The following is a 23948-nucleotide window of genomic DNA, read 5'->3' as shown; positions in this document are numbered from 1 at the left end:
GATAAATGAGAGCCATAAATCTCTTTGGCAGTGAATCCTACAGATGACCACCAAGCTCCACTATTAAAGTAATTTTGTACTACATGCATCCAGGCAGTTACAGACTATCACAGCCAGCTCAGAAGGGAAAGTTCCTGATCTAATTGATTTTATAGTATTTATTCATAATGCAAACTACTATCTAAGGAGAGTCAGATGCTGTCCTCATTTCAGTTGAGGCAAATTTGTCATCAGTTTCAGCAGGAACAAAACCTGTCTCATGCTTCCAAAGTTCCAACACAGACTTCAGCAATCAAAAGTCCTCCTGACATCATTTTTCAGCCTTGTGCAGCCTTGGAGCCCGTGACCACTGAGCTGCCTGTATCTACAGATAAGAAGGGTAGCTGTTGAGCATGGAGGACGTGCACATCCAGGCGACCCGCTTTTCAGCCTGTTAAAGGTGAGCGAGTCCTATCATGAAAAGTAAACCAGAGGGAGCGGCAGTGAATACAACGCACCCTATAAAAGCAGAACTTTCATTAAACTCTAAAATAGCTGCAGAGCATTCTGTACATGCTGATGCCTGACTTCAGCCTGTCACCTCTAATCTCTGCCATCTACCATAGGCATTACAGCCCACTTTACGTAGTTAACCAAAAAATCTGTTTTTCTAAATGAAGTCAGTACCTAATCCTCTATACTGATTCTGCTAAAGAAATAACATTTCTCCCACCCTTCCCCCAAAAAGGGCCTACCGTTTTTTTGTCTTCCTACCACATGCAATGTCTTTTCATTCATTCCTCTTTGGTACTTAGAGACAAGTAAGTGTCCAGCTTTATCTTTCATTCATCAGTAATGAAAAGATATTACATCTGCTTGTTGAGATGATGCAAGATTACCAGCTTCAAAGCAGCCTGACATAGCTCTTGGTAGAGACAATGGAGGAACGGAGGATTTCCACTGCAATTCCCAGGCAGCATGAGCTGCAAGGGCAGTTGTTGGTTATGTGAGTAAGCAAGACAGGAGAAGCAGTTACCTGTGAAAGAAAGAGGCAGAAAAGGAAAATTTGCATGCCAGAAGCGTGCTCATATACAGCTACATTTTTACCACGGCTAAGGAAATCTGTGCTGTTTCTCTGAATAATGATTGTAAAGCCAAGGCGGGTGCTGAGGAACATCTGCCCTTTTGTTGGGGACCATGATGTAACCCCACAGTAATTTATACTGGCTTCATCTCCAGACTGGACTGCAATGTTATAAAATACCCATGCACAAAGCCTTCAGTGTGAATAAAAAGTTCTTGATTATCTTTAAAAGGCCATGTCAATCAGAAGAGGGTCCTGAAGACTGGAAGGAAGCGAATCTCACTCTTCGAGGCTGTATTCCTTGTTTTAACTGATCCTCTGGAATTATCATTGTCTTTAAGAAGGGCAAGAAGTAGGATCTGGGGAACCACGGGCTTGTCAGCCTCATCTCAATTCCTAGGAAGGTGATGGAGCAACGAATGCTGGAGCAGGGGGACAAGACTAGATAATCTTGAGTGATCTCTTCCTACCTCAATGATTCTTTTGGCACCACTGAAAATTACTGTTATTCTGGGAAGTCCACTTCTGAAGGAAAATGTTTTCCTTGGCTTGACACTGGGGAATGAACTCCCCCAGGAACTAAGGATGAACAAAGATCTGGCTACCTTCCACATGACATACAAAGCACGTACTTTTGATCTTGCCCACCTTAACACACACACAGCACAGTGTCTGTGTTCTCAGATACTGACTGAAAATCACTACAGAGTTCAAAACAAGGCACTCAATCCAATGCACACACTTTGGGGAGGTGGAGGGAGGAGGGGAGGAGAGAGAGAATGAATATGGGATAAAGTAAACAGAACATAGTCCCCTTAGCGCATCACCAGAATGTTTTTTGATACTGCAGAGAGAATGAAAATCTGCATAGCATACAACTGAATTGTGCCAGAAATATATTCTTGGCTCAGATTTAGAGACTGCGCAGAGAAAATGCTTCCCGATGTTGGTTTTGTTTAACTAAAGATCTCCCTTGCTTTGCAGAAATTCCAGATGAAGACTCTTAATAGCTGGTGTTGGACATGCTGAAAAGGGCTTCAATGACTCTTTTGCCAGCATGTGCAAAAATAGCTGCTACTGAATGGGTCCTACAGAGTAAAAACACTATTGATACCTGCACCTTCCAGCACTGCTACTTTATTGTGTAATATGTGAGACAGTTGCTCATTCATAAAAACATTTCCGTTAATCTGATTTAAAAAAAATATAATAAATCCAGAACTGTTTATTGTGGCTCTTGTCCCTCACTGCCACCAGAGACAGACAAATCTGTATCCTATGTGAACACTATTTGGAACGCATCATCCAGCTGACATCTTGCTAAATGCTATTTTATAGCCATCAGACACCAAGATACCATTAACTTGTCAACCTAATTGGACTTAAATCCTACTAGGATCAGACTAAAAGCAAGGGGAAAAAAAGAAAAACTCTCAACTATTCAACTGCCCTCTGCAGCTCCTGCTACTTTCTAGCCCTTAATTCCTCTACTACACCTCCACCTCTGCCAGTTCCTCCAGGCTGGAGGCATACCAACCTCCACTCAGCAGGTTTCTGACTCCTGCTGCTGCAGCACCACAACTGGTCCCAATAACAACTCAACAGCAGAAGCCACCGACAGCCTTGTCTGTTCAGACTGCAGACTCCTGGGGGAATGTCACAGCCTAAACACATCAGAGCCCCTAAGATGGGCTCTACTGAAAAAGCTTATTATGATCCCCATTTATTGAAGCCTTTGAAGACTAAATTTAGGTTGTTCCCACTATGACTCATTGACTTCTCTTAGAACTTCTCACACGTTCTATTCTCTTGTGCATCTGATGCCTCAGACACTTCAGATGTCCTGTTTTCTGCATAATTTAATATTTGATTATAGTAAGAGAAAGCACACATTGTCTCAAAGAACAGAAAAAACATCATCTAGGGATTTCTCTAATGCCAAGAGAAAATTAATCTTTCATGGTACAGTGGAGTAAGACGACAGTCCCAGAAGTATATAATTAAAGAGTCAATCTCTAAATGTGGTACTTCGTTTCTTACAAGTCTTGTTTAAATTGTTTTGAGAGTGCAGCAATTGATTTAGAGCTACTATTTGGCAAAGATCTGCTCCAGGGGGAAGTTCTTCTAGAGAGGAAGAGACCTTCATATTGTGTCTAGCATTTGTAAACACCGGTAAAAGTTACGCTGTATGGATACAGAGTCACAAGTGTACAACAGAACAGGAGAGAGGGAAAAGAGGCTTCTCGGAAAGTTTCCTCATTCAGGTAACAGTCCTTGCTCAGCATTAGGTAAGAATTTTCCTGCAAGTATTTTTTCAAACTGCTATCAAATGACACAGGCAGGGACTGGTCCAACCAACTTGCAGAGATGACACTGTATTTTCCAAGGTGACCGAGACATACAATACTTGAATGCGAAATCACAATATTTCAGAAATGGGAAATCCAACGTGAGGTTTTCATTTAAGAGGTTATTTGCAATTCCAGCTCCCTTGAATTGCAGTCAGGAGTTCTACTCACCGAGCAGAAAACCACTGCGGTAATGTACACAACAGCAAAGAGTAAAATGGTGCCTGCTTAAATGAATCTAACCGAATAACTGTTAATTCTAAGGTAGAAAGTGACTCAATTGCTTAAGATGAAAAGTTGATAACCCAGCCTGTGCAGTCTGTACAGAATATTTGACTGCCTGTATCCAGCTATCAGCCAAAACTTAGAAAAAGATGTTGCAGCATAGTCTCCTACTAAAAATACATTAGCAGACAAGTGGATATTTCTTGTTCTTTGCTTTACAGCAGTTCTTGACAAATCTGCATTTTAAGTCTGTGGCAGCAACTGTCCGCAAAACCACTTATTTCAAATAGGAGTATGATGTGGATTTAAAAATGGGCAAACAACTCATTTTGTCTTTGCTCTGGCTCTGTAACACAAGACCAGTGTCAGACTCTGAACAACTTACTCCTGCTCTAACACACAATACCCACCTTGTTCAAGGTTTCCCACAGGTGAGGAGCTGTCAGATGTAGCTACAGCTAGAGGACATACCTTGCACATCGAATGACTCCTTGAAGTACTGACTGACCCACTGATTCATGTAAGGCTGGGCGGCAGACTCTTGCCCATGCACCAAACACAGCTGACTCCATACATCACTGATAGGTAGAGGAGCTTCCTCAAGCCCACTGAGATACAGCTACCAGCCTGTAAACACGTGAGATTCAGCTGCAGCAGGAGATGGCAAAAGCCAGTCATGCACCCCCTCAACCTCTTTAAGACCCAAAACTTCCACAAAGCCTGTCCCAGTCCCTTCCAGACATTGTCTATGAGTGACAAAAAGATCACCCAATAAATGATGAGTTTATTACAAGAGCAACAGGCACATCTTACCCCACAAACTGCTGGCTAGAGCTTTACTCCTGGCAGGTCACTCCCAGTCCTCATAGGTCTGCTAGGAACAGATTAACTCTCCTTCTTTTGCAGAAGTCAGCCTATATCCTGATGCTGTCACTTTTACCTGAGCTCTCTCAGCAGGAATAAATAGCCTCATGCTCACCAAGCACCACCAGCTTCTCACCTGGGCCCACCAAAATCTTCAGTGTAGCCCACCACTGGCACCAAGCCTATCACACAGCATTGTGGGTCTCACAATAATAAAACAAAGACAGATGAGAAAAATCATCCAAAGAGTCATTATAACCCAAATACTTCTGTCTCTTTGATGTGGCAGACCAGCACGTTCTTGTTTGATCCATCACTTATCCTTTCAGTTAGCTTTATTGGTCACTGCTGAAGAAATCTCACAGAACTGGATGGATCAGTGAAAAAATAGTAATTGCCTTGTTAAATTTACATTAAGTTTACCTTAGTTAGAAGCACAAGCACTTTGATAAATTGACTGACATCTTAAATATGCTGTGGTGAAAGTGGGTAAGCGCTATTCCATACTTTTCTGAAGGGTTCTGCAACTTTAAGGCTACTTCTTAGGCAGAGCTGTTCTCCAGAAGAAAAGCTCTTGGGTAGCTGAATGTTTTAGACTCTAACCTCAGACATTTTCTATGATGTGAAGGTTTCTTAGGAAAAAAAGTGAATCAAAGTCAGGACTGTACATTTCTTGCTGAATCTTAATGAGCAAATTTAGAATTCAGGAACATGAAAAGGGTAGTCCCTGAAGCCCAAATGAAAGAAGCTTTGGATTTAGAGAAGATTTTGATTAGATTTTCATACAGAGATTTAAAATTACTTGCATAATGCAAAGAATATGCCAGGGTATAATGCAATATGATTGCCAGTGATGGCAGGCTAGCGAACTGAGTCACTGAACGCTCCAATGCTTTAGGGATTTGAAGGCCAAGTTGAAATAAACAATATACCTGTTTTAAATTATCATATAACTCTGAGCTGCATAACTCTTTGTGGAATAACTGTATAGGAGTAACTTGACTTTTTCGTCCTGCAAGCTTATGGCATTGCACAGTGCATTCTTTAGGGTACAATATAGAAAAGCTGCTTAGAGCTACGGAGGAAGAGGTTTTTAAAAAAGTTTTTAAACTTGTTCACAGGCATGCAATAGCTCAAATATCATGGTGAAACAGCTCTTGAGCTCACTGGAGCATTTTGTTTACTGCGAAGCAAAGCAGCTTTTATGGTCAGCGCAGTAAAGAATGGATAAATGAACAACATACCTGAGAATGCGTACTAGCGGCTGAAAATGAACTGCTACAGATCCTGGCAGTAATTCTTATGGACAAAGTCACTGTTAAGATTGCTAGACCAGCTTAGCCAACTGCCCAGAGGATATCAAAAGAGTATAATGAATTTACATAAACCAGAAAGCCAGGTTTCTAGATTATAATTTTTTTTTAAGGTGTACCTATATGGGAGTAAGGTACAGAAGAACTTAGACATGTTACATTTTCTAGTTTTACAGATATACTGCAGTATCACTATATTGTTGTTCCAGAACTTATGATGTTAACTACTTCTTTAAGCCTCACAATTTGATGGTAAAACAATGCATTTTTACATTCAAACTCCAGTTATGAAAGAGAGGAAAAATATTTTGGAGTTCTGAAAAATTACTTTTCTTAGGGAAAAGATGCTTATATTTAATTTAATCAGAGACCATTATAAAGAGATTACACTGCTGTGAAGGCATTCTGAAAGATGACCTCCTTTGGATCAACAAAACAGAACACTGTCGAAATTAAAAATAAATATGTTTTTTGTTAACATCAAAATAGCCGTATTTAACTTAGCTGTTAAATTGCTAAGGCCAAAAGAAACTCCTAGAGATCTTATCCTTGAAATGTTAGTTGTTTTTTTTCCCCTGTATTTAAATGAAATCATGCACAACAACCACACTTACAAAATAAGTGTAAAGACTGACTGCTAACATTTAAAAATAAAGTTTCTGGGTAAGAAAAGCCTACCTTAAACCACTGCATTGTGAAGATGAATTGAGAAAATAATCAATTTACAACAAACTATGAATGTGTAACCATACAACCAAGATAAATTGCCAACGTGTAGAACTAACAATTAATGAGTTTGTTAATTTAATGTATGAGTCAGCACACAGCCAGCTTCAAGTCCTGAAGCAGTTCCACTGAAAGCAGTCAGACTCCTATGGATCTCAAGTTAAACAGTTCACTAATAGACTAAATCAGGACTAAAGTAGTTTGGTGACCTGAATTCACAGCAATGCATCCTTCTTTACAATATCTAACCACGAGCCTGATACGGCTCCAAACTGTAAAGCACATTAACTGATAGCAAGCACAAATCCCAAAACTTTTTTTTTTCTTCCCATTTTATTTCTCTTTTCTGTTCCAGAGTTAAGGAACAAGCTGAGCAAAGGAACACGTTAATTGCATAACAAAGACTTACTAGGGAAAGATTTTCACATTTTCCCTTTCCAGAAAATGTTCAGTCAGCTGGATAACCTACAGAAACCAGTTCTAAATCACAAACAGAATTATATACATAAATGAAGACTAACAGAAACCACAGTGGCTCTGCATGGTCCTAACAGAGCTGGTATGGAGAACTAAAGGATTGCTACTTCTTCATCTCCAAGATCGCGCTTCCCGGTCCTCGGTGTTTGGCACTGCATATGTTGCAGAACTGGACAGGAGATACCTAGAAATTAAAAAGAAAACAAGAATTTCTTAGAGAGATGTAGCCATGTTAGAATGAAAAATGCCTTTCTCAACGTTACTATTCACAGTCAGGCTGTTCCCTATAGACACATTCATGGCTGGGTGTAGGAAGGCAATATAGTGGAATACAATAAAGCAGGCTACTCTGGAGTCAGAGAGCAGTACACCTCACCGCTCACTCCAATTGTACTTACCACCATCTTCCAGAAGAACAAGGTCAAATTTCCTCCACAACAAAAATGAAAAATACAGAGTAAAAAATGCAAATTATCATCTTCATAAATAAAGAAGAGAGTAAGTGACACTCAGTCAGCTCTGCTGACGTCTGGGTGTCTTAGTCACAGCTCTGTCTTTGGATAGTGCGCTACAGATTTCCAACAGCTGAGCATACAGCCTGAATATTGTCCATTTGATATCGAAGATGTGTTTATTGTCACTCCTGCGTTTAGCTCTGTGTGATGCTTTATGCATGCATTACTTTCCCTTCAGTAGGTTACCAGTAACCAAGCATCATTAACACAACTGATTACCTGAGGCCAAGAAATACTATAGCAGTGGAGAATTTGGCTCAGATACCTGTGTATTCATATGTACTATAAAATATATATCATGTAATACCCATGTCACGTTTAAAAATCCCATCTGACGTTACCCAGTCCCACCATTGTCCCAGCAAATTGAGAATGCTAGATAAATTTTAGATTATTTCTCAAATAATAACATTTGTGGTAAATATCGCTTGAATAAACATTTCCTAGTTGTTGGGCTTTCTTTTGCAAATGATCTAATTCATTATGATTTTCATAACATATGTAAGTATACATGCTGTACCATATGGCTACAAGCACTTTGCTTGGTTACTTGCAGATTAAGTGATTCACCAAAGTTATTTTTTCATTAGATGTTCACTTTCAGAGACATATACAGAATATGGAAAGCTTAAATTCCATTTTCTTTGCGATTTTATTACCCTTCTGATGCTTTCATTCCTAAATTAAAAACTGGTTACATCTATAAGTTACTGTTTTGGTTTGTTTTCATTGGGAAAAAAAAAAAAAAACAAACCAAAAAAAAAGATTTCCGTGATGAAGAAAAACATATTCTGAGCATAGAGATGATTACAAAGATATTAAAATATTCACTCTGATTTGAGTGTTTTTTTTTTTTTTTCTTCCAGGTCTGAATTATTCAATATGGTTTACTCGGGAAAATATCTTTATTCTTGCCTTTAATTAAACATACTCGAAGTGTGAGCTGCAATGGAAAAGAATTAATAAAAAAAAAATTCAAACAGGTTGTATTCCCTGTATGTCTCAAAGCTGCATTGCACATTCAGATTGCAGAAAGTGATAAAATACTTCTCAAACAGCAACAATTTCTTTCTAAATTGGATGTACTTCAGTTGCAGTTGCCCTAAAGATCCTTTCCCTAGTCACATACTACTATGGCGCATCATCACAAACAATTACTGTAATCACATAATAGTTCCTGATAGACCCATGCCCTTCTCCACAGTTGACAAAAGGAAATAATTTGTCCTTTCATCTTTGGCAAAGGTATCAGAGAGATTAAGCTAGCTCCTTACTGTGTTTGATACTGGGAGGCACTCTTTGTGAAACATATGTCTGCAGTGGAACACTACCACGTTGAAGGACTTAGATGCATCTGGGAAAGAGAAAAGTAAATTAATTACAACAGGGCACTGAAACAAAGGATTCAGTAGCTACAGCAGTACATGCCTGCATTCCATTATACACATAGAAACATCAAGTAATATCTTTCTATCAAATTAATTTCCAGATTTTTCTAGCTCATTTATAGAAACTATGCAGAATTGATGGTTTCAGCTAATGTGTCCCAACGATGGACTTACAGGACAATTTTATTCTGTGGCTTAAATGCCGTATACCATTTCAACAGAAATTTCTTCATGTCAATATGTGCTACATGTTAAAATTGGGGAGGAAGAAGAGTAACCTACCACCAAATAATTCAGCCATTTTGAAGAAAAGTTAGCAAAATAATTGTTGTGCTAGTACAGGGATAACCAGAACATTAAGTAGTTCTAGCACCTGCACTGCACGTCATGATCTTGAAATTTGGCAAGAAGCTGTTGCACAATGGGTCTTTTGATTCCCACATGAATATTTGGCCCAATTAGAAGCCTGCATACAAGATCCACATATTCAAAGAATAACCATCTCACTCATGAGCATCATCCACATTCGATTCCTTGGCTCCCATTCCCTCGACACGTGTACCTCGAGGCACAAGCACATTCAGCTCTGCCAGGTTTACTATCGCCATGTGACTGCTCTGGTCTTTATGCTGCTGCATGTGATCATAGTATAGTTGTTTTTATTTATTTATTAAAATGAAAAATGGCAGAAACAGATTACAAAACTGTGATTCTACTGGGTTATGCACACTTGGCAAACAAAAAAGTAAGTCCATTCATACGCTGTCTTACATATTCTTGCTTGCAGATGCCACAACAGACATTCTCCTGGTAAAACTATTTCTTCTTAAGATGCCCAACAACCATATTGGTATTTCTGAACTATAGTTGCCTTGCAGCATGTACATCTTCAAAACAATATCCTGAATTTCTAGTTTCAAGACTAACTTTAGAAGATGTTTTGAAACTACAGTCTGTTATAAGTTGTTTCAAATATGACAGCAATGATTGAAGCCAAGAGTTTTCCACCACTCAAACAAAAAGTATAGTCTATAAAGCTTCATAATCTACAAGTTCAGTCTAAATCGTTCAACAGAGTTGGACAAGGTTTGATGGCAACTGCTTAGTTTTGTGGTTCTAATGATCTCTGAGAATACGTATGTTGATGGAATTAAAAGTCGCCTTCCATTCCATGTATTTCAAAACAGAAAAAAAAGAAAGTTAAAGATGAATAAGAATGAAAATCTGGGTTTACTGCAACAAAAAAAAGTTCAAATTAGACTCCACTCTCACATCAGAATTCATAAGCAAGCTTTGCACAGGACTGAAATTCATACAGTGATTTCCAAGGGAGACTACTACACATTTCTATGTATAAAAGCAAGCAGTATTTCCTCTAAAAATAAAAAAAAAATAGCCAATCTCTTTCTCTTCTAGAAAAGCATCCTACCTGAAGGAAGTATTGGAGACAGGCATGATTCGCAGATATTCTCCTCTGGAAAAACAAAACAAAACAAACTTGTAACAGCTTTGTTAACAAACTCCATGTTTACTCTTTTATAAAGCAGGCACGAACATACTGCTGTTACAGAAATGAAGCCTGGTCTTGAATTATTTACTTCAGATACCTAACAGAATCTATTAAAAATCGAAGAGCAATACTGAAGCAGCTTTTCTATTAACAGCATGAGAAATGTTTAGAACTACTGATTCTATCGATGGAAGAATTGCAGGAGTGAGGCTGTCTAGGATCAGTGCTGTAGAGGCACAAGGCAAATTGAAAAAACAGGAGCATAGGATGGTGCCTGATTTCTCTGCAGTATTTTGTAGCAGAAGCTCTGATCCCCTGTCCTTCCGTCAGCTTTTGCCTCTTGGTATTAACACTCAGCTGGCGTGAATTACAGCGCTGCTCACATGCATCGTTAGCACCCTGCAAAATATTTTCAACTATTTCTGCAAACTATATTGTAGCTTTTGCTTCGGTTATGGATTATTATTATTATCTGACTATCTGCGTTGGCACTGAACAGTGTTTTTCACCTTTATAGATAAATTGCAGGATACAATACATTACTGGCTCTAAGAGACTGTTCAAGAAAAGCTGCATGCTGGGTCTTGGAGTTTTTGAGATACAAGTGCTTTCTTTGAAAAGGGGAAAGCAGCTAGTATTCCACTATACTCTACAAATAAGGAACAATATTCAGGCTTTTGGGCAGCTTCCAAAGTGGACCATCATGTGGCTCGGGTCTATAAACCAAGTAAAAGAGTTAAAAACCTTGAAAGTCACTACATTTCCTTTATACCCACCGTCTACTAGAACACCCTTCATCTGAGTTCGATGCATTTTCTTCAATAAAGAAAGAGAATCGGCAACAAGTATCTTCTTGCAACCCTCCCGCAGCAAGATCTGTTGTGCAAAGAACACAAAAGACAGCGGTTGTTGAATAGATGGGCATATCCACTATCGTGGCAAGTCTCCACTGGGTTTCTGCTGCTAAGAGAGTGCAAAGAATGTTTAAGACTTTTCAAGCTATTACTAAGAAGGGGAAGGAGGAACATCCCGTTACCACCACCTGTACCTAAATGAAAACCCCATAACATAAGAAAAAAAACAACCCACCTCAAAAAAATCAAATTCCTTACAAATATACTATTGTCATAAACTATGATCTTCTTCCTATGAGCTTGTCTTAACAAAATACCACGAAGAGGGATTTTTACAGTGCCCCTCACAGTTGTTTTCCAAACCATTTCAGAACTTCTTCTACCCATATCTTCTCTGTCTTCTTTAGGAAAGCCATTCGTTAATCATAAAACCTTCGTAAATGCAGCAATTCAAAATTTATTTTGTTCAAACATATTTCCTACTGAGGTGTCATTTAGTAAGCAGTAGTAAATGTCCATACAACTAACCAAAGGTCCAGAGTTCGTTCCTCTTTAGCAAAAGTCTCAGCCCCCTTTCTACTTATTTAACATTTTTCATTAGATTGACATGTCATTGCCTGACAACGTTGTGGAACACAAAAAGGAACCAAAGGTGTCAAATTTATAACAGAGCCTTATTTCACAACACTCAATGAAGCAAGTATGAAAATATGACAAACCTAAATAAGTCTTGCGGAATTTTACTTCCCAAATTGATGTTTGGAAATTTGTTTTCCAATACAACAATTCCTCTGAAGAGTGCTTTCTAAAGAGACTCAAAATCGATTTTAAGCTGAACCACCTTATCAAAAAAGTGGTTTAAAAAGTCCATTTCCATTCCTTTCTCCTGTTTATTTGCATTAGCGACATAGAGTGTTCTGAAATAGTCCAAGATACAGCTAATGCAAATACCTAAAAAGAAATATAGTAGTACGTTTTCCAGCCAAGTGAACACTGTCCAAAACCCTATCTTCTCACATACACATTGTGAAGAAATAAGGACGCACTGCCAAGAATGATATGCAGTTAAGACTGCAAATCTGAAATACATTAAAAAAATTAAAATTGAATAGCACTTTAAGCATTTTAAACTGGGCATATCAGTGGGTAAATGACATTCTCCGGTATTAGGCACATTGAGCTATAAAACATTTCAGAGTACCAGAAACTGAATGCAGCTCTACAAGACAAACTCTTTGAAAATTAATCATTTTTATCTATAACCTCAGGAACTATCTGAGTATGCCTTCCCCCTTCCAACTTTATCCAAGGGCAACAGAGACTGGTAAGTTCTGATTTAAATATAGAAAAATGTCACTACCTTTGAAAAAATTGTTAAAACTTTTTGCAAGGACAATTGGATGAGATGATCTTTCAGAATAAGTGCTTGCCTGATTCAAAATATTCTCTATCAGTAAATTATATCCCAAAGATAGGTAAACAACTTTGAGCGGATGAGTTCTTGGCTATATACTGGAGTCTTCACTAGCTGCACTCAGCATAAGCAGATGAAAAATCCCATGTTTAAGCAAAAGGAGCAAAGCAAGCATTTTAAATGAGAAGGGTGGAACAGCATACAAAGGAAAGAAGGGAGCATGATTTACTGTTTTATACTTAAAATACAGTATGCCAATTGGAAAACTTAATTTAAAAAAAAAAGAAAAATAGAGAGAGATGCAGTAGACATCATTGTCACTGGAAAACCTCAGTACTGTTTGATGCCTTAAAAAACCACGAGTAACAGAAATATCTGAAAAGACACAAGACACATGCACTACCTTTCCCCCACTATTTAAACTCCACTAAGATTTTTCCATACCACATTCAATGACTGTTTGCCAGACCTTATTTTGCTAGAAATGGAATACAGTAGGCAGCTATTGTTATGTAAAAAGGAAAGTCACAATGAAAAATGTAAAATGTCAAATCTCAAGGTAATAAATCTCAACAAGTCTGCAGAAACAGATTTGAAGAGCTCAAAGATGAGAAGGATAATTTAAGAGTTATAGAAAGAAAAGCAGGAGAGGCAATTTGAAGGTGAGACAGAGGGAGAAAGAATGTTTGAATTAACTTAACATTAAAAGGCGGGAGAAGTATAAAACTTTGCACCTTAAGTTAGGCTAAACTAGGTCAAACTGACACCAGGCATAAATCTGTAATGAAACTACTTTCTGAGGAGCAAAAAAATAGGACTCAGAGGATGAAACTGAACTTTTTTTTTTTACCCTTTAAAAAGCACATGATTGTAAGCACAAGCAGGACAGCGTGGTACACCTACAGGAAGAAGTTTTAGGCAAATGTAATGCTTTTTACCAAATTAATTAGAACTCCTGAAACAAAAACATTTATTGCAAAAAAGATCCTAGTTCATTTTCTGACTATACTAGGGAAGATGCTACTGCATAATTAAAATCAGAAGCCATAAAAACTTCCATTTAATTAAAAAAGTCCTGATTTACAAATGCCTAACGTTATTTTTAAAGGAAAACACGGCAGTATGCAGTAAATTTGAAAGAGTTTACTCAAAACTCTGGGAATAAATTCAGGCCTTGATTCAGCTTAGCGCTCAAACAAGTCCAAGTTTCTTAAGGCCAATTAACCAAATTCTTCCAAACCACGTCACAACCGCAATTAAAAGCACATTAGTTTTAGTCTTTACAAAAGGTAGATGTCCCTCTTTGCAAGCTGCCACCCGCCCCCTAGTGCCTCCAAGGTGTCTGAACAGCAGCTTATTCATGTTCAGGAGCGAAAATCCAACAATTTTACCAGGTGCTGTTTCACGCAGCATCCATCAGATTATCACCAGGGTCTATTAGTTCATAACGTCTGTTATGAACAGACAGATGTGAATTCTACGAATAGATGAATCTCTCTCATCCATCAGCATTACTGGGGTTCAATCAAAAAGCAAACTAGTAAGTCAACACTTGAGTAAAATGACTAATTCACAAAATCTTCATCTAAACAAATTGCTTTCATATTTTAAAACTAGGGGAAAAAAAGTCTTAGAATACCAACATCTTTTGAAGTTTTCTTCTAACAATTGTAATACACAGGCTGAGAAATTGGGCATTTCTTTCTGAAATGAGAGAGGTATTTAGATCTCTTCCAATACCACAGGCATTTCCTAAATTTCACTCAGGTATAGACCGAAGCCAAAAAGAAACCTATTTTTAACATTTGGAAAGCATAACAGGCTTATAGCTAACTCACAAGGCACAAATAAGGGGATTTTTCTATCATCCTTCTCTGTGAGTTGTGTGATACAATGCTTTAAAAACCTGGTGCATGATTACATAACTTACTTAACAAAGGCTCCTACATTCCTCATTCATAAATTAAGACCCCTTCGTAATCAGATATCAGAGACTTAAACACGTGTGAACCATTTCATATTCCCTTTCAATTTCCAGGGAACCTAATATAAAAGGCAAATACAAAGTTCAAGGATACATTCAAAAAAGGTCTTCGTTAAGATCAAACTGTTGCATGACTGATGTGTTTTAGTCCAAAGAAGTTGTATAAAACAACATCAGTAGCACTGGTTTCACTGAAAGAAAATAATAGCTTGAATTTATATTTTGTATGGTAATACTACTAAATGCTGATTTTGCTACAATTTGGAATTAACAGCGCTACTGCCCTAATTGTGTTGGCCAAGGGAGTTTTTAAAAATAATTGCACTGGTAAATTCCTAGTGGGAACAGAGGGTCTGTATGAGTCTCAGAGAACTAACGTCTATGTGTGGAAACTGAATTAAAGTTACACTGACAACAACTTTTCAATTGCATGATAAAATAAAATACATAAAATTCAGTTTTGATTCTATGTCTTTGAAAACACTTTTAAATGCAAGCAGTAAAGATGAAAATTATTAAACTTTTGTCAGGGTATCAATATGAGTTGGCTCAATTTGGTTAGCTTGTGATAGAATCATAGAATTGTCTAGGTTGGAAAAGACCCTTGGGATCATCGAGTCCAACCATCTACCCTACTCTACAAAGTTCTCCCCTACACCATATCCCCCAACACCACATCTAAATGTCTCTTAAACACATCCAGGAATGGTGACTCAACCACCTCCCTGGGCAGCCTCTTCCAATGCCCGACCGCTCTTTCTGTGAAAGATTCTTTCCTAATGTTCAGTCTAAATCTACCTTGTTGGAGCTTGAAGCCATTCCCTCTTGTTCTGTCATTAACTACCTGTGAGAAGAAACCAGCACCAACCTCTCTAATAGTTGTAGAGAGTGATGAGGTCTCCTCTCAGCCTCCTCCTCCTCAAACTAAACAGTCCCAGCTCCTTCAACCGCTCTTCATATGATTTTGAATGGCATTTAGTTATGCTGAGAATGTTGACTGAATTATGGCAATTTATTTGCCATTAAATAAAAAATGTGCTAGGAATGTGTCATTTCTAATGAATAAGCAGGTTCCTCCTTAAGACAACGCATCTTCAGGAGTTTATAAACTCAAAGGAAGTAGTCTGTGGTCTATTTTATCTATAAATTTATGGCACCAGGGAACTAGATTTCAGGAGTTAGATACAAAATATAATAAAAAGGTTTTAGAGTAAAGATAAATACTATTGTTAAAATTTAGAGGGCTTTAACTTTGTCTTTGTTGCCTATGTCTTCATAACTTTGTTGTCTATCATTGTTAATGTATATAAACACTAAAATCAGTCTTATTTCAGCAGTAAATAAACTTTCATCACTACAATAAAGCAGTGTCACTTAATCATCTACTATGGTTTTAATACACTCACTCAGATGATGACAAAGAGAAAACATTATAATAAATGATCCTGGGGAGGGAGAAAACAAAGAAACAAACAAAATCACTAGGAGTTTTAATCCCAATTCTGAAAACTACTTAAACTAGTACTTAAATCTTTTCCTGTTTAGGAAATACTTAAGTGTGTGCACAGCTTTAAGTTCATGGAAGAACTGCATTTCCTGAAATTGGAAAATATAAATGGGTATTCTTGAAGAATAGTAAGGCATTTTAATAGATCCCTACTTGTAAAGCAGAGCTGTAACGCCACAGCAAAAGTAAATTGGAAGTACTTAATTTAAGTTATAGTCAAAGAACAAAGTCTCGTGATCTAAATTTTATTTTTACTCAATAGAATACCTAATTCTATCTTAGTGCCATGATTGCTTGGTTGGTAGCAAACAGGTATTAATGCCTTTTCAAAGTTGTAAGTTAACCACATTACTTTAGAGCTGAGGTGCTCTTAGAGTAGCACATACAACAGATGCAACGGTTCATCTAATGGGTGGTAATTTGTTAAAATAAAGCAGTCAGTCTTCAATATGCCAACATTAATAAAAACTGAAATTATCCAGGGAAGATCCCAGATTAAAATAAAATTACAACAAATTTTGTTGCATTAGTAGACTTCCTTGTTGGATTCTCTAATGCACACTGTAAGCCACACATGACATGCTTTGGCAGCCACTCAATCTCATTCATTTGGTTTTGCTGGGATGTAAAGAACTGTTTTCAAAAGGACAAAGTCCGTCAAAGGCACTGCTTTTAGCTCCCACTCCTATTTCAAATCACATCTGATGTAAAGTTTACTGCTAAGGAAATTTAACACCATAATAGGAAATTTGCGTCCGCATACTTACTTAAGCATACAACAGTCTTATCAGGGCTTGCAAAAGGAGGCCAGAGTTAAATAATACAACAGCACAGCTGTAATACTTTTTGGGGAGTCAATGTTATAAAAAGATTAGCACAGTTTTTGTTTTAGGCAGTGACTTGCAAGCCAACCAACAGGTTCTAACTTCACCTGCGCATCTCCTGTGTGGATCCTGGCACAAGATTTTCTTTTTTTACCTTTGAAAATCGGAAAAATAAAACTTAGGTGCATACAGAGCTCAAGATCTGAGGAGGTGAAATTACAGAAGATCCTAGTCAATGAAATTTTTATTGCTGTGGGAGTTCAAAATGTCTCATACACTAGGTGATACAAGTTTTAAGCAATATCCAAGGACTTGTGCCAGGCCAGAATAGAGGACATGGACTTCTCACCATGAATTTACACAACATGACGCAAAAGTGCAACCAGGCATCATACAAACACACCAAAGGCTAGCTTTAAAACAGCTAACGAGGCAGCAGTAATGATGAACCTAGAGCAGAATTGCCCTCATCAGGGAGAGGCCACTTAGACATTTACTTGAAATCCCAGCCATGTCCTGAAGCACACACTGAATGCAGAAACAGTCCTGCTGTAAAAAATTGAGCTTGTCAATCTAACGCTACTTAGGTGAGTGAGCAAGAGCTTCAATCACATCTCTAAATTTCAGTGTAGACACACCATCTGTTCATAAACAGTATACTTCACATTGCCTCTAACACTTCAGGAACAGACTTATTTTAAACTATAGCTTATATTTCTGTAAAGAAAAATAGCCCCCCCTTTTTTTTGGCTATATTGTTTTGCTATGGTACAAGCAAGCCAAGCACAAATTGCATTAGACTTTCCTAATTTCTATTATTCCTAAAAGATCTAAATTTTAGCCCTAGAGCTATCCAAATATACTTCAAAATGAATTAATTTCAAATCCATGAAGCATTACAATGCTAACAGGAAATAATTTTAGATACCATTCTGAAGGTTAAATACATCCTTTTAATCCCAAAGTAATTATGTTAAAAGGTATTTGAAGACAAAATTATTCTTCCCTCCCAAAAATGTGACCAAACGATGTCATCAGCTTTGTCTGAAGCCACACAATATACTTTGCATACGTGTAACTCTGCAGCTATGCACACATGACTTAGTCTGCCTGCAGACACCCCAAAAATTCCATTTTGATTTCAAGAGAACGGAGAAACAGCAGGATCACAGCAGTGAGAGCAGCAAGGTACTGACAGCGGCAAGATTAACATTCAACTGTTTAAATGCAGCACTCTATTTATCTAGCATTATTTTGGAAGGATAGTATCTAAAGAAGTCAATTAAATAACTGGAAGTAATGCTACAACATGCATTATATGCAAACATGTATCTGTTTATCTTGTGTAGCTCCTTGCACATAATATGTGTACAGGAGAACAAGACACTTAATGTGTTTTTGAAATACTGAAAATCATAACCTAAAGCATGTACGATAATGAAATAAAGGAAGAGCTTTGGAAAGGCTTAGAGCTTGCCTTTTTAAAAGTACTTCTGACATCAGTGAAGGCATAATCTTGATTTGGTCTGGTAAGACACCAGCTGTGACCTTTACTGAAAACAATCAAACCTATCTATCTGCTAGAGATGTCCAAAGACTAATAGCAGATGGGAAACAAATGTTTATGAGGTTCAGAAAATTGGAGTTTCAGCTATGTTTTCTTGGACTCCGCATAGTCACACCTGAGGCACTCAAACTGCTCTATATCCTTACATGTCTCAGTAGAAGGGTGCAGAGCAGTGTCACAGAGAACTCAAGTTTGGGCCTCCTTTGGTAGCATGGAGATTTACACTATGCAATGCAACTCCTTTTGTTGTTATTTTTAGGAACATTTAAGGGTACACTTCTTTCAAGTTCTTACAAGTGCACAGCAAAAGCAGTCACGTAGGGAACTGCACATATCTGTATAATTATGCTGGGATAAGAACTCCCATAGTCCAGGGAGTAGTCTTTTTTTTTTTTTTTTTTTTTTTAAATGCATAGACGTCAACACATTCTGCACAACAGACATGAACTTGATTTTACAAGTTCATCTTCCTTTACGACACTTAAGTATGACACTTAACATACAGCTATACTACCTGGTGAATGTTTTAGTGAGTGCATGTTGTGTTCTGCCTCCTCATACATGAAACAGAATGAAAAATACTCGTCATGAGACTTTCTAATATCGGACAGTCGGGCAGCATAAAATAATCTGAATCACCCAAGATCTTTCCAGTTCTACTTGCTCACCAGGCTTACGACAGCATGGGAGAGATTTAGAAATGCTAGAAGCCATCAAGAGAAGAGACTATTCATCTTGACAAATTTCTACCCTTTTTGTCACAGTTCTGTACCGACCCACAGTGTCAATGACAGATGTCTGAACAAAATGAACATGATAGCCATTTCTCGTGCTGTTCAGTGGCAAAGCGGTTTTGCCATAACTCTGAAAATGAGCATTGCAGGAAGAATGCAACATTTACCTGCAAGTTGTAGTCCTGAAGAATTTTCACCAGTGAGTCTCTCAAATTAGGAATCTCCATGCCTTCCTTAATGCGGTGGATCAAAAGAATGGGATCAACGTGGGTTCCAATATTGTTCAACAAACCAGTAATAAAAGCTGTGAAAACCAAGAGGCAAAGAAATTAAGAAAGAAATCCAGCAAAATACTTGATTAAAGGATGCTTTGGTGGCAAGCTACAGGCTCTGTCTGATTCTATGAAAGTTCTCTACTAAGGGATAACGCTAAACCTTGTTTATATAACCTTCATATGTTTCTTGCAGCTGTACTTGCTTGAATACAGGCCCTTGGGTAAGAGGGGAAGCTACAGTTTGGCAATTCACAGAACTTCTAAGGTATTTAGAAAAGGGGTTATGGTACCCAGCACAAACCCATAAGTAAATAATGCACTTAAATTTAATAAAAAGGGCATGCGAGCAAATAGAGCCAGAAAATTAACTACATCAAGTGACTATTCCATTCCCTGTTCCAGGTTTTAATAACAAATTTTCAAGCACTTTATCTAACTCCAGAGTGTTTCTGAACATTGGTGAGAGTGACACAAAAGAAGTCTCTTGCTTTTTGAAGTGCACCTGGCTAAATGAAAAACTAGAAGGATGAACCTCGAGGCTGTGTTTTTTCTTTAACTCCCAAAACTGGGGAATATCACTGGAATTGCTCTGCATATGGGCAAATGCTCTGCATATGAGAGAATTTTATATGCTTTGAATCCCTTTTGCGCTAAAGATGTCACTAATTGTAGCATCACTTTTAGTGATGGACTGCATTTAAGTATGGGTAACTTGAGAATGCCATTCTCCTAAAGGAGTAACAGAAATTTTGGTTGCTTACTCCCACCAGAATTAGTGGCCAACGGATGAAAAGATATGTATTCTGACACTAATTCTACAAGACATTCAATCCTTCAGAAAAGAGATCTCAAGAGAGACTTTAAAGCCTGGATTTAAAACCCCAGAAGAGGTTGCAAAACTAATGAAGTAGATAGTTAAAATAATTCTCTATTTTCTCAGTCATATTAACTCCTCTGAATCTGCATCATGAACAAAACTGATGTTGCTTATGAGATTCTGTCAGTTTCTGATTCCATCTGAGCTTTAAACCTGAGTAGCTATTCATATAATGGATGAAAGGCAAAATGCACTCATTATTACAGATCTTACCTTTGTATCAGAGAAACAAAACAAATTAGTTATTCTACTGAGGGGTAGAAAGGTATAGGTTCTTCATTTTTGGAATTTCAAAGGGAAGCAGCTGCAATAAACACACTGCACAACATCCTCATCAAGTCTGCAGACTGCGTTTTGAGGCTGTCTAAAAATAAAGCCTCATTCTGCCAAATTAAAAGCACCATTCTCCCCTTAATTTGTCATTAAAGACATAACTATGCAGGGCTTATTCAAATGTTAAAACCCTAAGTACTCATTCTGTAGCATGCCCATGTGCTGCCTTACTGGAAGTTTTTGTGTACAGCAGGACAGCTATGTTGTGCTCCACAAACTGGAACACCACCCTGGCCATCCATAAACAGCTTCGCTAACATGCACATGAATAATCCAATCCTTTAATTGCAACAGCATTCCACAAAAAAATACACATACAAGGCTTCTGAGAAATCCCGCTTACGTGGTTTGTCGATAGAATATAAAATGAGGTCTTCCCAAAGCTCTCCATCATCTTGTTCCTTGGCAAATTCAATAGCTTTATCTACATCTTGCAATTCTTCCATTATCATCTTCAAGGCACTGCGGCTATTACCCATTCTGCCTAGAAGGAAAAAATACGAAAAGAGATTATAAATCCTAAATGCTTATCAATGTTCAGTGCTTTAAGAAGTTCTTTCAATATGAATTTTATAACTGTGAAGTTGCCTCAGACTAACTCAACCAAGATCAAATCTAATCTAATCTGATTTGATGTAGGAATGCAAATCCCAGAGCAATCAGTATAACCTGAACAAGTGCTTGGAGCACTTTGCTGGACTGGGACCAGAAGCCTTTCTTAAGGATGTATTGGGTCATATTAGGGGCTCTGAACCACAGCAACATGTAATGTAAGGGGGAGCATGTGCATGTAAACCGTGACATGAAATACACCCTTTAAAGAGCCCTCATGGACAGTCTTAATTTGCAGTAAATGTAGCGCAGCTTACACCCATAGGAAATGAGAGGAAGGAAGAAATAGTAGAAACGCTGAACTATTCTTTAAATAAATCCATAAGTAAATCCTACTCTGCTCTCAAATGGTCCACAAAACGTTCTTCATACTAAAACAAATATTGATTAAAAAAATGCTTTCCATTTGATTCATGACTAATACATATACATACATAAAAATCTTAGTCTTACAATGCCTCCCATTCCAAGGCAGATTCCCTGGCCTGCTGGGGGAGTTAATTTGCAATTAATTTTACTAAAAAAAGAAAAAAAAAAAAAAGAAAAAAGGAAACATAAGCAAATCTTCCACTTGAGCAAAATATAACAATCAGCTTCTGAGATGCATTCAGAATAAACCATTTTTTTATTTCTTCTCTCTCTTCAAACTGACAGTATTACTCTTCTCTTGAAGACTGTCTCAAAAATACCGCCTCCCAACCTGCTCCCCATATCCCTGCAACACCTCCAAAACCCCAGAAAAACACCAAATCAGAAATGCAGTAACACAATATATGGAGTTAAGACATCATATGAATAATCCAGTGATTTGTTTTATTTTCTAAATCATGTTATTTGGTTCTACTGACTGCATACCAACTTTTGTCTTTGGGAAAGTGTGTTAAACGATATTAGACAATACATCATACATTTTTGCAGCATAAACTTTATGACAAGATTAAAATCATGTTGTAATTTATCACAGTGAGCGTTACTTACTCAGAAGATAGACTGTCTCTTCTACAAAGTTCCTCTGTTGGCAGATCTCAAGAGCCTTGAATTTAAGGGAAGGGAGGAGGGAAAGAGAATACAGGGAACCATGTAACATGATATTTTATTGATCACAAATGCTGCAAGAGACTTAAAGACATTTTCCCATGAAGTTGCATTACTCATTTTGACAGGAATACAGCTCCTTTAATATGCACTGTCAACATTAATTAAGAGGACAAACTCCACAGCATTTTTTTTTAATTTTTCTCCAAGATTAAATAAACCTGGGGACAGAAAAGGTATTTCAGTCTGGATTATGCCAATCTCTACCTTTAAATCTACTGGAAACTTCTTTCTTCTGCTTCCAAAAATTGGTTAATCCAAAAGCATTAAAAGTTATCTGCTGACAAGACTTGCTTCCTGTCGGTGGACTTATGATATCTCTAGTGATGGAGGTCTGCCTGACATTCATTCATAACACAAGACTGTAGATCTCCTCAGTATAATCAGAATGGTTTTGGGAGGTAAAGAGTGCCCTCCAAGTTTTGCACCAGTGGCCTCCAAGAAGAAAATAGAAAAATAATCTAGCGCAAATATGAAAAAATAAGAAGGAAGCATTTCTTGTAAATCTGGTTTAAAGACCTGAGGGCTAAATACCATGAGCGGTTACAGAATCCGTGTGTGGTTGAAAACCACTTAGCACATTTACCAAAACTACCAAACTGGTTACCAACAAGTTTTTAGTAACAGAAAATTGGCAGGGCTGGTGTGCCATAAATGATGCCACGTCTGTTTCCCGATTTGGAAACAGAAAGCGAACTCAAGATTCACGGCATTCCTGTGAAGACAACTGTTCACCAATAAAGACTTTCATACCTGGAAATCAAAACTGTAAATGCATAAGATACAGCTACAGCTAAAGATGTAGGTAGGAATTAACTTTTCCTTCCATTCTCAAATTATTTCAGATGGGTTACTATGAAGATTAGAGACACAGACAATGAATTTCAGGGTAGAGGTAAGTAAATTACCAACCAGATACTTCAGGGGAATGAAGGTATGAATAATGCTAATAAGTTATAAACACAGCTGACAGCCTTTTTTCTCTCTACTTAGAAGTTAACCTACAAAGCATCAAGTATTCAGTATTTCTGGATGCCGCACATTATTGACTGTCATGCTCCCTCTAGAGGAAAACGGGGAACATTCATACTTCTCTTTCAGTTCACTTTATAAAACATTTGCTAAACTGCACTTGAATAAAAGTGGCTTACTTTTAAAAAACAAGAATTCTTTCTTCCTGCCAGGTTTATAATTACTTAAAAGCAAAATAAGCGTGAATTTGTTCAAACATCGCGGAGTTTTTTTTGTAATTTATACTCTGCACTGGTATCTGCTTAACAGAAACTGAAGATATGGGTAACTGAGAAATTCTTGGTCCCCTTTTCATTTCCTGAGAACACAGATTTGCATGTGGCAACAAGAGTTACTATATGATACGTATGTAAGAAGTACAATTACAAAATTAGCAGTGACAGAAAATTCAGCCAAGTGCTATACAGTGTT

General features: G+C 37.6%; 1 protein-coding gene across 2 annotated transcripts in view; it reads right to left on the bottom strand.

The window, feature by feature from the left end:
* Positions 1 to 6871: 6871 nt before the first annotated feature.
* VPS41 (VPS41 subunit of HOPS complex) overlaps positions 6872 to 23948 on the bottom strand; it is a gene marked incomplete at its 5' end in the record, with an annotated part of 113483 nt that continues 96406 nt past the window's right edge. For both annotated transcript variants that reach the window (XM_082479886.1, XM_082479885.1), the window contains 7 exons: positions 6872 to 7200; positions 8806 to 8885; positions 10349 to 10393; positions 11206 to 11305; positions 19481 to 19617; positions 21142 to 21282; positions 22389 to 22443. In XM_082479886.1, coding sequence (XP_082336012.1) covers positions 7120 to 7200; positions 8806 to 8885; positions 10349 to 10393; positions 11206 to 11305; positions 19481 to 19617; positions 21142 to 21282; positions 22389 to 22443 — 639 coding nt within the window. In that variant the 3' untranslated portion in view covers positions 6872 to 7119. The remainder of the gene's footprint in view (positions 7201 to 8805; positions 8886 to 10348; positions 10394 to 11205; positions 11306 to 19480; positions 19618 to 21141; positions 21283 to 22388; positions 22444 to 23948) is intronic.

This window comes from Vanellus vanellus (assembly GCF_965231255.1).
Source record: "Vanellus vanellus genome assembly, chromosome: 2".
Classification (NCBI taxonomy): domain Eukaryota; kingdom Metazoa; phylum Chordata; class Aves; order Charadriiformes; family Charadriidae; genus Vanellus; species Vanellus vanellus.
This window is presented reverse-complemented; position numbering and strand designations above follow the sequence as displayed.